The 15,510-nt window shown below is 46.4% G+C and overlaps 1 protein-coding gene across 1 annotated transcript in view; it reads left to right on the top strand.

Annotated features, from left to right (window-relative positions):
- Positions 1 to 12,085, top strand: part of NUP160 (nucleoporin 160) — a gene marked incomplete at its 5' end in the record, with an annotated part of 39,020 nt that extends 26,935 nt beyond the window's left edge. The window contains 4 exons of the mRNA XM_029059243.1: positions 1,665 to 1,806; positions 4,290 to 4,415; positions 6,336 to 6,440; positions 10,875 to 12,085. Coding sequence (XP_028915076.1) covers positions 1,665 to 1,806; positions 4,290 to 4,415; positions 6,336 to 6,440; positions 10,875 to 10,961 — 460 coding nt within the window. The remainder of the gene's footprint in view (positions 1 to 1,664; positions 1,807 to 4,289; positions 4,416 to 6,335; positions 6,441 to 10,874) is intronic.
- Positions 12,086 to 15,510: the final 3,425 nt, after the last annotated feature.

Genomic DNA, 15,510 nt, shown 5'->3' on the forward strand with positions numbered 1-15,510 from the left:
TACCAGAGCCTTTGGCATCTGTTCAGGGATGGAAAATCTGTTTGTTTATCCAGCAGTGGAGTCACACCCATTTGCAAAGCCTTCTTTGTGTTCGTCTTTTTGTTGCTATGTGCCAGGCACTGTACTAAATACTGGGGTAGATACAAGCTAATCAGGTTGGATATAGTCCATGTCCCCCCACAGGGCTCACAGCCTAAATCCCCTTTTTACAGGTGAGGTAGCTGAGGCCCAGAGAATTTAAGTGACTTGTCCAAGGTCACACAGTAAGCAAGTAGTGGAGCCAGGATTAGAACTCTTTGCACATAGTAAACGCTTAACAAATGCCGTCATTGTTATTGTAATTATTATCATTAACTCAGGTCCTCTGACTTCCAGGCCCGTATTCTATCTACTGCTTCTCAAGACCCCAAGAGTCAGTTCCAGGGAGCAGGAATGTCACTTGCAGTTGGCCCTGGCTTTGGAATTAGTTTACTCCCAACCAGTCGTCTCTCTGTATAGCTGGGACTAGAATTCAAGTCTCCTGACTCCGATAGACCTTTCCTTTTTCCCGGACCAGTAGCTGGGCCGTAAAATAGCAGACCTCCAGAACTAAAGCAGCTTCCTGGCCAAGTCACCTGCGGTGCCCATTTTTCCAGCAACCGTAACCTCAAGGGTTCTTTAGTTAGCCCATCCCCTCCCATGGTGAAATAACCACAAACTGCATTAACCAGTGACTTTTATGCCTCTCAGAAGTCACAGTTCAGCCACCCTGGGTATACGATAACCAGGAACTATGGTGGTCTTGTTTTCAAGTAACCCTGCCCAGAGTATTACGGTATCGCAAGGAGTGAGGAGGCTTGCAAACTGGAACCTTTCAATCCATCAGTGGTATTTACTGAGTGCTTACTTTGTGCAGAACACTGTACGAAGTGTTTAGGCAAGTACAATATAGTTGGTACAGTTTGAGTGGCTACTCCTTCATACAGGTGTGCTACCCTCCTCCCCCATTTCCCAATGCTTACTTTAGAACCTGATGTCTAGCTGGGATCTGGGAGCCTAAAATAGACAGCAAGAAGGAGAGGGCTCTTGGGCCACACAGGGGGGTGATCGGGCGGGTGGGCATTCTGGATATGAGCGCCTAGTACAGTGCTTTGCACACAATAAGTGCTCAATAAATATCTTCTTGCCCCCATGGAATCAGTACCATGAATCAGTAAATGAGCATTCCAGTGGGTTATGACTCTGGACTCTTGCCACATTTTGAATTATATTGGTGTTAACCTTGCCATGTTACAAATTTGTTTCACCAGCACTTCTCTTCCTATTAGTGATGTTCTTTACTAAAAATAGGTCGGGAGTACTGCATTATCATAGCCTATGAATTAAGAATCTAAATGTATTTTGCACACAGTAAGCGCTCAATCAATATGAATGATTGATTGATTGCCCCCAAGGAATCAGTACCATGAATCCATAAATGAGCATTCCAGTGGGTTATGACTCTGTAATCTTCCCCCTTTCTGAATTATATTGATTTTTGACCTTGTCCTATTACAGATTTGTTTCACCAGCACATCTCTTCCTATTGGTAGTGTTCTTTGCTAAAAATAGGTTGGGAGTACTGCATTGTCATAGCCAATGAATTAAAAATCTAAATGTATTACTCTCCGTGGGTTCTTTCCCAGTGCAACTGATGAAGCATGGCGGCTTTTGTCATCTTACCTGGAAAAGTACAAATTCCAGAACAACCTGTATCACCACTGTGTAATCAACAAGCTTCTTTCTCACGGGGTGCCGCTGCCTAATTGGCTTATTAACAGTTACAAGGTAAATGCTGTAATTGAGTGTAGAGGGGATGAAGCAGGCCTCTCGCTGCTTAAAGAACGTAAATCTCAAATCAGAACACTGTCAGAAAATTTAGCTCTGTAAGCGTAGGTCCCATTGTTTCTGGGATGGAATGTTTTTATGCGTCAACTTGATCATAAATGAATTAAATCCTTCACTTTTCACTCACCGAGCAGATTATGCTAAAGAATGCACACAAATTCTCGTGGCAGAGGAGAAAATTTGGGTAGAGTATGGAGAGTAGGAAGTTATGAGTTGGTGGGAGAGGAGGAATGTGGTACCCAGCATAGGAAAACTCTATGCTGTTTTGAAAACAGGGAAGTGGAAACAGGAAAGTATTACTCTCCATTAATAGAGATGAGTGGAGAACTAAGGTGGAACCTAAAAAAACAAGCTTTTGATTACAACTATATATTTTTAGTCATAAGAGAGAATTGCAAGGTCATATGGAAAACTATTTGAAACTCTTGAGGTGTAACTTCTCAGCACATTGTCAGTAAAGAAAAAAAGCAAAATTAATATAGCCTTGCTCTCTTATAATTTTTGAGGTATTTTTTATACTTTTCAGTCAAGGAACTCTGAGCAGTCACATTGTGCAATGAATTCTCTGCACTTGTGGGACATAGTGACAAAATTATTTTCCTTAATTTTACAGAATGGGAAAGTTAAATACCAACAGGTTATGATTTACCTTTGGGCCCCCCTTTGCGGGTCATTTAGGGAGCTAAGAACCAAACTCAGCCTCCTTGTCTTACAAATAAGATACTCTGTAAACCATAAGTGCGTTTGAGGATCGGAGTACAAAGTAGTCGCATAAAGCATGTTTTTACTCTGATTTTCGGATAGAACTGTGTTAGGGAATTGAGGAACACTCTTCAGACCACACCCATCTATCTGGGTAGCTTGCAATCCCAATGTCAGAGGAAGCAGTTGTGCCCTTCCATCTGGCATTTATCATCTGAGGGGCGTGGATCGTAACATGAGCCTTCCTCATGTGGGGTTCATCGGCAACATAATTCTCCATGTTTTAGAACTGAGTGTGTTTTCCCACATCCCTGCCTATAGCTGGTCACCGTGAGTGAAGACCATAGGTGTATTTTGCCTTATGCACTTTGCCCCTTTGCCCACCTGCTCATTGGTCGCTCTCTGTGCCCCAGCGGAATGAGAGTATGCGTGGTGCTGTGCAAATAATTCCCCTTTTCAGATTCTTGAGCCTGTAGGCTCAAGACCAAGTCTCATCCGTTGCTCTGAATGGGAGACTCCATCCATCGCTTGAATAAGGTGATTGAGATGGATCCCAAGAGGGGAAAAAGCTTGTGTTCCTGCTTTAAAAGATGTCACAAGGCTTGTGTTAGGACAGAGATGGTCACAATTACCCCCTTTGGGGCTTTCTGCGTTAGCAGTCAGTGTCTTGGTATAGCTTCCAAATGGAGGGGTACCACTATTTGGAGGGGAAAATGCGTTTAAGATCGTCACTGAAAAACCTGTCTCCCATGGCATAATGTTAAACAGAGGAGATTGGCAAAAAAAAAAATACTAAGGATGGAAATAAAATTGGGTTTATGGCTTCATTTCCGTATCAGTGTTACTTTAACACTCAGAGTTTATGTAGTGTCAATCGGATGGATCAGATTCAATGGTCTGCTAACAAAGAGAAGCAGCATGACTTAGTGGAAAGAGCCCGGGCTTGGGAGTCATAGGAGGTGGGTTCTAATCCCAGCCCCACCACTTGTCAGCTGGGTAACTTTGGGCAAGTCACTTCACTTCTCTATGCCTCAGTTACCTCCTCTGTAAAATGGGGATTAAGAATGTGAGCCCCACGTGGGACACATTGATTACCTGTATCTACCTCAGCGCTCAGAGCAGTGCTTGGCACATAGTAAGTGCCTAGCAAATACCATTATTATTATATACTTGTAATAACTACATCATTTACCTATTGTCACTACATGTTTAAATGTGATCAAGGCACCCAAATTTGGCTTTTCTGATATACAGCCAAATTGAAATACCCAGGAATCATGAGAGTTCTTCGAAGCCTGTAAGTAAAAAGGAAAAGAAGCTTAAAGAAAAATTAAGGAGAAATCCTAAATAGAAAAACATGGGAAAAAAGTTAAGGATGAGGGGGAAACCTGAGTTGGGTGGAACAACAAAAAGGTAGATCTAAGTTGGACATCAAAATGGGGAAACTTGCCTTCAATGCTTCAGTGTCTACGGGCAGGCTTGAAAAGGTGTTTGGTTGTATTTCCAGAAACATCCCCCATCTGAATCAGCCCATAAAACGGTAGCTTCCTCTCTTACCAACTTTGAAAAATAATAATTCCTAATGTTGTACTCTTACAACTCAACCCTCATAAAACAATGAGGGTTTTATCTGGGGTTATGTGTGTATCTAGATAAATGCAGCAATAGTGTAAAAAGGAGGAAGCATGTCAAACTATTGCCCTTTACCTGCTATTTAACAGAAAGTGGATGCCGCAGAGTTGCTCCGCCTGTACTTGAACTACGACCTTCTGGAAGAGGCTGTCGATTTGGTTTCAGAGTATGTGGATGCGGTGTTGGGAAAGGGCCATCAGTACTTTGGAATTGAGGTGAGTCTTCCCTGACATTTGGGATCCAGTATAACCTCATCTTGGAAGGCCAGGATTTGGCATTAAGGTTCTCACAAAGATGGGTTGTGTAGACTAGGGTATTTTACCATGCTCTAGCAATCTGGAACTTGCGTCCATAGTGCTAGCTGTCTGTGACCTTTGGCCTTGACTTCTCAGGTAGTATAGGAATATATAATTGCTGAAAATATGGACGCTAACCCATTTTTAACAAAAAAATCTGGACAGAGTTGGCGCCAGTGGGAGAAAAGTGCTGTATAGGTGTGAAGTGGTATTTTTCTCTGTCTGCAGCAAACTACACAGTATTCCCAGATGAAAATAAACAGTCCTTTACAGCAGGGAATTGACAATTATTTTTTTAAAACTGTACACCTGTGGCATAAAAACTCAAGTTCAACATGCTCCCATCCACATCTCCCCTACTTCACACACGCCTTCTCTTATTCTGCATTTCCCCATCTCTTCCCAAACCAGCCCAATCCAAGCCCCACATACAGCACACAGTTGCATTTACATGAATACAGATCTACTGTTTGAACAGAGAGCTGCTGTTGCTCAGTGTGTCTTCATTCCTTGCGACATACCAATTCTGTGGGGTTGTATTTTCCCAAGTCCCTTCCTACAGTGTTCTGCATACAGTAAGCGCTCCGTAAATACCATTTGATTGGGTGACTGCTTGAGAAAGCCACTCATAGGCTGCTTCTGGGTTGCTGCTGCTTTTCTTGGCCCCCAGAGTAACTATCATTTGAACACTCTGCCGCAGTGACTGTATCCCCAATAATATTTTGAAATTCTTTGGGTTCCTCCTCCCCCCGCACTTTATTACTCTGAGTCTTAGGGAATAGGGAAGCGGCGTGGCTTGGTGGAAAGAGCACAGGCTTGGCAGTCAGAGTTTCTAATCCCAGATCTGTCACTTGTCTGCTGTGTGACCTTTGGCAGGTCACTTACCTTCTCTGGGCCTCGGTTATCTCAGCTGATAAATGGGGATTAAAACTGGCAGCCCTTTATGGGAGAGGGACTGTCCAGTCCGACTGTCCTGTATCTACCACTATGCGTCTGACACGTAGTTAAGCGTTTAACAAATACCACAAAAAAATAGGGCTACTTTTAGCTCTTACGTGGTACTGCAAAGTCTAAAAACATCCATGAGAGCTCTTGGTTTACATTGGTCTGTCTCTAAATATATTGTGTGACGGGTAGAAGGATTTTGGTTAAATTGATTCCTTAAAGTATGTCTAACCTTAGGAGGTGTAAAATCTAAGAATGTGATCAGCTTCATCTTCCAATCAGTGAAAAAATATATTCACTGTTCAGAATTTGAGAGATCTTAGAATTGACGAACACTAAGAGTTACTGACTTATCTAAATGGTTTGGGAAGACTGGGAGAACAATTGTTTTTTAAATGCAAATTGTGGACTAGCTATCAGGTTCAGTTGCTGTGTTGGCAGGAAAAAGCAACCCACTGAAATCATTTGTCAGGGAAGGAAAAGTCATCTGAAAAAAGTATTGTTGTGAAATTCTTGACTTTATACTTAGTGTTAATATAAACCAAAAAAAGAAATGGGAAAAGTTAGTCTGCTGTAGAAGGCAGCTAAAGTGAAGAAGAAAATAGGCTCAGTAAATAAAATAAATCAGTAAATAAAACTTATTGAGCAATTACTGTGTATGCAGAGTACTCTATTAAGGACTTGGAAAAGTAATTAGTAGGCATAATCCCTGCCCTCAAGGATCTTACGGTCTAACAGGGAAGACTGACTTTAAAATAAATTACAAATAAGAGGAAGGAATAGATTGTAAAATTACCTTTATAAGCACTTCGTGAGGATATGTGCCAAGTTTACAGACGATGTCGAAGAAGTTCCTTGGGTTTTCATCAAATTGAAGTTAATCTTTTCTTTTAGTTTCCACTCTCTGCAACAGCTCCACTGGTGTGGCTGCCGTATTCTGCAATTGACCAGCTTCTTCAAACCCTGGGAGAAAATAGTGCCAAGAGTCACAATTTTGCAGTAAGTGACCTTCACTCAGTTCATCCATTCATCTGCAGAATATTTACAGTGAGGTCCCTTTCACCGCCTAACTCTCTTCTCCAGAGAAAACCTCTCGATCCTGAAAATTCTTCTCAATGTCAGAATACTACTGTGCGTATCTATTGACCATCAGGTTAAAATGTATTCAGAAAAATTGAATGATCGTTGAATGAATTCTTGGGTTCTTCTCAATCAAGTATTCAAGGCCGACAGAAGCTCAGTAGAAAACCGAAAAACATTAGGGCATTCCAGCAGAATTCAGCCTCTTAGAGGATCACATAGCCCCAAATGATGCCTTCAAACACTCATGGCTCTGTGACTTTCCCCGCAGCGGTATTTTTTAGAAGCTTTTGGACCAGGGAGAAATGACGTTCAGATTCTGCTGCAGTTTAGCAAGGGCCAATGGGTTGAGCTAGTAAAACTTGCAATAAATGAATCATGCCCTTATGCCTAATAATCACTGTGGTACTTGTTAAGCGCATCTGTAAAATGGGGATGAAGACTGTGAGCCCCACGTGGGACAACCTGCTCACCTTGTATCCTCCCCAGCGCTTAGAACAGTGCTTTGCACAGAGTAAGCGCTTAGCAAATGCGATCGTTATTATTATTATGAGCCAAACACTGTATGAAGTGCTGGAGTAGACACAAGATAATGAGGTCGGGCGCAGTTCCTGACCCGCAAGGCGCTCGTCGTCTAAGTTGGTGGGAGGAGAGATATTGAATCCCCATTTAACAGGTGAGGAAACTGAAACCCAAAGATGTTAGTAACTTGCACAAGGTCACACAGCAAGCGAGTGGCAGAGCCAAGATTAAGGCACAGGTCCTGTGAGTCCAGGCCCATGCTCTTTATACTAGGCCTTGCCAATACCAGCCTGCTTGAAACTGTGAGAGGAATCCTGATTTTTAAACCCTTCCAAAAGGCTGGATTAAGATATCGAGGTGGGTCCAAACAGAACTTTCCCAAAGAATCGTAAAGATTCTTGTATCTGCACTGGCAAACCTTTTAGGGGAAGCATCGTGGCTCAGTGGAAAGAGCCTGGGCTTCGGAGTCCGAGGTCATGGGTTCGACTCGCTGTCTCCTCCTCCTCGCCCTTTCGGAAACGTGGCTCTCTCCCGAAGACACGGTCTCTGCCGCCGCTCCCTCCAGCGGAGGCCTCTCCTTCTCCCACTCCCCCAGACTCACCGGTAAGGGAGGAGGCGTCGGCTTCCTCCTCTCGCCCCTTTGCTGCTTCCGCACTATCCCTCCCCCCCCCCCTTCCCCTCCTTTGAAGCCCATATCATTCACCTCTACCACCCCCTCCAGTTACTTGTCGCCGTCATCTACCGCCCTCCCGGTCCCACCTCCGACTTCTTCAACCACCTTGACCCCTTTCGCACCTTCCTTCTCTCCTTCTCTCTGCCCACTCTGATCCTTGGAGACTTCAACATCCATATGGATGTACCCGACGACCCCTCTGCTGCCCGCCTGCTATCCCTCCTCGACTCTGCCGACCTCCTCCACCATACCGCGCCCATTCACCGACTCGGTCACACCCTCGATCTCGTCATCTCCTACCGCTGCACTATCTCCTCCCTCGCCGACTCTGAAATCCCTCTCTCTGACCATAACCTTCTCACCTGCCTCATCTCTCACACTCCCTCCCCTTGCAAATCTTCGCTACTGCCCCACAGAGACCTCCGCTCTCTCGATCCCATCCGTCTTTCCAATAGCATCTCTCCTCACCTTGCCGCCCTGTCCTCTCTTCCCACTCTCGACGATCAGGTCTCCGGTCTCCACCCTCTCTACTCATCTCGACTCTCTCGCCCCCCTTTCCCTCCGCCGCTCTCGCTCCACTAACCCACAGCCCTGGATCGCCTCCTCCGTCCGCCTCCTACGCTCCTATGCTCGAGCTGCCGAGCGCTGCTGGCGAAAGTCCAAGCACCAAGCCAACATCACACACTTCAAATTTATCCTTTCCCGCCTTAACTCTGCCCTCTCCTCCGCCAGGCAAAGCTTCTTCTCCTCCCTCATCGACACCCATGCCCGTCACCCCCGCCGACTGTTCCGGACCTTTAACTCTCTCCTTAGGCCCCCTGTTCCTCCCCCTCCCCCATCTCTCACCCCCAATGATCTGGCCACCTATTTCCTCACGAAAATCAACACAATCAGGTCTGAGCTCCCCAAAGTCACCCCTCCGCCTCTCCCCTCCCCCCCACCGACCCCCTCCCCTACTTTCCCATCCTTCCCTGCAGTATCCTCAGAGGAGATCTCCTCCCTCCTCTCAAGCGCCACCCCCTCCACCTGCGCCTCGGACCCCATTTCCTCTCACCTTATTAAAACCGTCGCCCCTGCCCTCCTCCCTTCCTTAACTTCTATTTTTAACCACTCAGTCTCCAAGGGCTCCTTCCCCTCTGCCTTCAAACATGCCCACGTCTCCCCCCTCCTAAAAAAACCCGCTCTCGACCCCACTTCCCCCTCCAGTTATCGCCCTATCTCCCTACTACCCTTCCTTTCCAAAATCCTAGAACGAGTCGTCTACAGTCGATGCCTAGAATTCCTTAACTCCCATTCTCTCCTAGACCCCCTCCAATCTGGCTTCCGTCCCCTCCACTCTACTGAGACTGCTCTCTCTAAGGTCACCCATGACCTCCTTCTTGCCAAATCCAATGGCTCCTATTCCATTCTGATCCTCCTTGACCTCTCTGCTGCCTTTGACACTGTCGACCATCCCCTCCTCCTCCATACCTTATCTCACCTTGGCTTCACGGACTCCGTCCTCTCCCGGTTCTCCTCTTACCTCTCTGGCCGGTCATTCTCGGTCTCCTTCGCTGGAGCCTCCTTTAACTGTTGGAGTTCCTCAAGGGTCAGTTCTTGGCCCTCTTCTGTTCTCCATTTACACTCACTCCCTCGGTGAACTCATCCGCTCTCACGGCTTTGACTACCATCTCTACGCAGATGACACGCAGATCTACATCTCCGCCCCTGTCCTCTCCCCCTCCCTTCAGGCTCGCATCTCCTCCTGCCTCCGGGACGTCTCCACCTGGATGTCGGCCCGCCACCTAAAACTCAACACGAGCAAGACTGAGCTCCTCATCTTCCCTCCCAAACCCGGTCCTCTCCCAGACTTCTCTATCACCGTGGATGGCACGACCATCCTTCCCGTCTCTCGGGCCCGCGATCTCGGTGTCATCCTTGACTCGTCTCTCTCGTTCACCCCACGCAGCCTATCCGTTACCAAGACCTGCCGGTTTCACCTCTACAATATCGCCAAGATCCGCCCTTTCCTCTCCACCCAAACGGCTACCTTACTGTTACGGGCTCTCGTTATATCCCGGCTAGACTACCGTGTCGGCCTTCTCTCTGACCTCCCTTCCTCCTCTCTCACCCCGCTCCAGTCTATTCTTCACTCCGCTGCCCGGCTCATCTTCCCGCAGAAACGATCTGGGCATGTCACTCCCCTTCTTAAACAACTCCAGTGGTTGCCTATCAACCTCCGCTCCAAACAAAAACTCGTCACTCTAGGCTTCAAGGCTCTCCATCACCTTGCCCCTTCCCACCTCTCCTCCCTTCTCTCTTCCCACTGCCCACCCCGCACGCTCCGCTCCTCCGCCGCCCACTCCTCACCTCCGCCAAACTGATTCTCTTTCCCTCTTCAAAACCCTACTTAAAACTCACCTCCTCCAAGAGGCCTTCCCAGACTGAGCTCCTCTTCTCCCTCTACTCCCTCTGCCATCCCCCCTTTACCTCTCCGCAGCTAAAGCCTCATTTTCCCCTTTACCCTCTGCTCCTCCACCTCTCCCTTCCCATCCCCACAGCACTGTACTCGTCCGCTCAACTGTATATATTTTCGTTACCCTATTTATTTTGTTAATGAATTGTACATCGCCTCGATTCTATTTAGTTGCCATTGTTTTTACGAGATGTTCTTCCCCTTTACTCTATTGCCATTGTTCTTGTCTGTCCGTCTTCCCCGATTAGACTGTAAGCCCGTCAAACGGCAGGGACCGTCTCTATCTGTTGCTGACTTGTTCATCCCAAGCACTTAGTACAGTGCTCTGCACATAGTAAGCGCTCAATAAATACTATTGAATGAATGAATGAATGACTCCCAACTCTCCCACTTGTCAGCTGTGTGACTGTGGGCAAGTCACTTAACTTCTCTGTGCCTGTTACCTTGTCTGTAAAATGGGGATTAACTGTGAGCCTCACGTGGGACAACCTGATTACCCTGTATCTACCCCAGCGCTTAGAACAGTGCTCTGCACATAGTAAGCTCTTAACAAATGCCATTATTATTATTATTATTATTATTAAACCGAGGGACGAGGGGAACAGTGTTTTCATTGCTGGACCGTATTTTGACTTGTGACCTGAAAGTTAATTACAAATGGTATCTTATTTCTGCTTCGTAATTCCATTCTCTTCTGCTGCAGCTCTACCAGAAGGTGCATGACAAATTGGATGACTACCAGCAAAAAGTTGAGAAGGCAACACGGGATTTATTATATCGACGAAACTAACGTTCTGGACAATCAGGGTTCGTAGAACCGCCTCGGGGCCTCATGGCTGGATACCTCACTCTTCAGGAACCCTGCACTCAAAGCTGATTTCTGTAATATGTAAATGATGTGTACATTATTAAATCTTCATTCAGCACAGGAGTAAGAAGACCGAGGTCAAACGGAGGCCTGGTTGTCGGCTGGTGGTACTGATCCACTCAGATCTTTATCACGCAGGGTCACCTTCCTCATGTTAAGGAAAATCAGCATTCTAGTATGTGCATCTTAACCAACTCTGTGTGTGTGCGCGCGCGCGCACGGTCATTTCTCCCAACATCACATCCCATTCTGTCCAGATAAACACACACTGTTGGAAGAACGTTCCCTAATTCCCTAACGGCGACCTGGCCAAAAATCACTGAACTGAGTGTACGCAATTTCTGGTTTTCCATATTGGTTTAAAGCCACCGCTTTTGTATATGATTCCGAAGCTTTTGAGAGTTTATATTTTTTTAAACTGCCAAAGACATTCTTTATCTGTGAATGAAGATCATATTCACCCAAGAAAATGGGGAAGTCGGTTTGTTACAACTACCTGCCGAAATCGGTCCTGAATTCTTCATTTTCCCATCACTTTTGTATTTCAATGGATTATTTTTGTCTAAAACTGACCTGTGTATCTTCTGTAGTGAAACCGAGGCTGAAGATTTTGCTCTCTTTTTCCTTAATTTATTTGGGGGGGAGGGAGGAGTTTTAATGGCCTTTAAAATACCAAACTACTAGTCCAAGTCAAGACTGATGAATCAGGCTCTGAAGATCAGTTTGAGGAAACTCTTAGTGTTGCCTATGTTCCAAATTTCCAGTCCCATCTTTGAAAAAGCAACTTTCCAAATTAAATTTGTTGATATGCTATATGATCTGTAACCAGGCTGGGCCTGATTAGTTGATTTATGTTAAAAGGGTCTTTAATAAGCCAATTCACAATGTAAACTGTGCCCCAGATTCCGAAGCATTCTTGCTCGTAGCTTTTGAAAGAGGAAGAAAGCAGTAAAATCTACTTTGACTTTGTTCTATATATTAAAACTCGCAGATTATCTTGTAAGAAAACATCTCTATAAAAGTGTTTTTTGGTTTTTTTTTTTTAACTTTCTCTGTTTACTCTTCCAAAGGACTTGGGGAATATAAAGCAGTGAATGGTTTATACTATGTGCAGGGACAATAACGACAACACCAGGAACCAGGTTCATAACCGATATTTCGAGAGTGTTCCTTCTCATCGTACAGGGTGATTAGGGAAAAAAACACTGATTCGGGAATCTCCAAGCAACAGAATTAATTTCCCAGTTCAGTCCCTTATCGGCTCTGACCCGGAGCATGGTTTGCAATGGGCAGGGATAGCCTTTGGGATTTCAATTTCCACAGCTTTCTCCTTGATAAGGTGCCTGACAACCTGGCTTTTATAGTATTTGCTTGGTTGAAGCTTTAAAGAATTCATTCATTCATTCAGTAGTATTTATTGAGCGCTTACTATGTGCAGAGCGCTGGACTAAGCGCTTGGAAGGTACAATTTGGCAACAGATAGAGACAATCCCTGCCCCATGACGGGCTCACAGTCTAATCGGGGGAGACAGACGGACAAAAACAAGGCAACATAATCACGATAAATAGAATCAAGGAGATGGACACCTCATTAACAAAATAAATAGGGTAATAAAAATATATAGGAATGAACGCAGTGCTGAGGGAAGGAGAAGAAAGTGGGGAGGAGCAGAGGGAAAGGGGGCTTAGCTGAGGGGATGGGGAGCAGAGAGGGAGCAGAGTGAAAAGGGGGAGCTCAGTCTGGGAAGGCGTCTTGGAGGAGGTGAACTCTCAATCCATGATATTTATTGGGTGTAGACACTGTGTGATAAACACATTTCCTACCCACAGAGAGCTTACAGACAATACATGAGGGGATTTAGCCATGACCTGTATTAGGATGAATAAATGCTCCTGAAAGCAGCGTAGCTCAGTGGAAAGAGCCCGGACTTGGGAGTCAGAGGTCATGGGTTTGAATCCCGGTTCTGCCACTTGGCAGCTGTGTGACTGGGCAAGTCACTTCACTTCTCTGTCCCTCAGTGACCTCATCTGGAAAATGGGACTGAAGACCGTGAGCCTCACGTGGGACAACCTGATGACCCTGTATCTCCCCCAGCGCTTAGTGCTCGGCACATAGAGAAGCAGCATGGCTCAGTGGCAAGAGCCCGGGCTTGGGAGTCAGAGGTTGTGGGTTCTAATCCCAGCTCCGCCGCTTGCCAGCTGTGTGACTTTGGGCAAGTCACCTCACTTCTTTGGGCCTCAGTTCCCTCATCTGTAAAATGGGGATGAAGATTGTGAGCCCTACGTGGGACAACCTGATCACCTTGTATCATCCCCAGCGCTTAGAACAGTGCTTTGCACATAGCACTTAAATGCCGTCATTATTATTATTATTTATGCACAGTGAAGATGAGAGTGCAGAATGTGGGACCCAGTATTATCACTGCTGCACAGAATGTAACAAGGGAATTACGCAGGCAGTGATGCTTACATTAAATCTTGTTATTGGTGCACAAGCACTAATGCCCAATTGGTCAAGCCTTTTTGATGCGTGACAGCCATACTTAATAACCCAAAGCCACAACCTACTGATGACCTCTGAGTGATACACATTGTCTTTCATCTTGTCTGTGATCCCTTTCGTTCCGTTGCCAATGTTTTGCAAACCCACTGAGGTGTGTTTCGAGCCCGGGCCTGGGAGTCCGAGGTCATGGGTTCGAATCCCAACTCTGCCACTTGGCAGCTGTTTGACTGGGCGCCAGTCACTTCTCTGTGCCTCAGTGACCTCATCTGTAAAATGGGGATTAATTGTGAGCCTCACGTGGGACAACCTGATGACCCTGTGTCTCCCCCAGCGCTTAGAACAGTGCTCTGCCTATTGTAAGTGCTTAACAAATACCAACATTATTATTATTATTATTATTATTAAAAGGGGACAACCTGCTCACCTTGTATCCTCCCCAGCGCTTAGAACAGTGCTTGGCACAGAGTACGCTCTTAAACACCTATCATTATTATTATTACTGCCCTGTCCCTTAGGATCTATTTTAGCAACCAGGGCTTTGGGCAGGGACCGTCTATCTGTTGCCAAATTGTACCTTGCCAGCGCTTAGTACAGTGCTCTGCACCCAGTAAGCGCTCAAGCCATAGGATTGAATGAAGGAAGCTTAACAAACACCAGCATTATCATTATTATTATTACCTTCCCAGTATTTAGTATAGTGCTCTGCACCCAGTAAATGCTCAATCCATAGGATTGAAGGAATGAAGGAGAGGAGCGCAGTGCACTTAACAAATACAAGCATTATTATTATTATTACCTTCCCAGCACTTAGTACAGTGCTCTGCACCCAGTAAGCGCTCAAGCCATAGGATTGAATGAAGAAAGGAAGGAGTGCAACGCGCTTAACAAATACCAGCATTATTATTATTACCTTCCCAGCGCTTAGTACAGTGCTCTGCACCCAGTAAATGCTCAAGCCATAGGATGGATGGATGGATGGATGGATGGATGGATGGATGGATGGATGGATGGATGGATGGATGGATGGATGGCGGCTCAGTGGAAAGAGCCCAGGCTTGGGAGTCAGAGGTCATGGGTTCAAATCCCAGATCTGCCACTTGTCAGCTGTGTGACTATGGGCAAGTCACTTCACTTCTCTGGGCCTCAGTGACCTCATCTGTAAAATGGGGATTAACTGTGAGCCTCATGTGGGACAACCTGATGACTCTGTATCTCCCCCAGCACTTAGAACAGTGCTCTGCACACAGTAAGTGCTTAACAAATACCAGCATTTTTATTATGATGGATGGATGGATGGATGGATGGATGGATGGATGGATGGATGGATGGATGGATGGATGGATGGTGGCTCAGTGGAAAGAGCCCAGGCTTGGGAGTCAGAGGTCATGGGTTCGAATCCCAGATCTGTCACTTGTCAGCTGTGTGACTATGGGCAAGTCACTTCACATCTCTGGGCCTCAGTGACCTCATCTGTAAAATGGGGATTAACTGTGAGCCTCACGTGGGACAACCTGATGAGCCTGTATCTCCCCCAGCGCTGCGAACAGTGCTCTGCACACAACGAATACCAACATTTTTATTAGGATGGATGGATGGATGGATGGATGGATGGATGGATGGATGGATGGATGGATGGATGGATGGATGGATGGATGGATGGATGGATGGATGGATGGATGGATGGATGAATGAATGAATGAATGAATGAGAGGAGCGCAATGCAGGCGGGCTGCGACTGCAGGGGAAAGGAGAGGCGCGGGCAGAGACCTGCCTTCCTCATTGGCTCCGCTCCGCGTCCATCACCGTCCCCCCAGCGAATAGGCATCTAGCCCCCGGGAACCAATCGCCTGCGAGCGCGGGGAGCGTCCGCCCGCCCCGCCGCGGGAGGAGCGGGCCGGCCTCCTGCGCCTGCGCGGGTGGGGGGTCATGAATATTCATAAGGCGGCGGCGGCGGCCCCGCCCGTCCCC

The sequence above is a fragment of the Ornithorhynchus anatinus genome, chromosome 3 (genome assembly GCF_004115215.2).
Source record: "Ornithorhynchus anatinus isolate Pmale09 chromosome 3, mOrnAna1.pri.v4, whole genome shotgun sequence".
NCBI classification, from domain to species: domain Eukaryota; kingdom Metazoa; phylum Chordata; class Mammalia; order Monotremata; family Ornithorhynchidae; genus Ornithorhynchus; species Ornithorhynchus anatinus.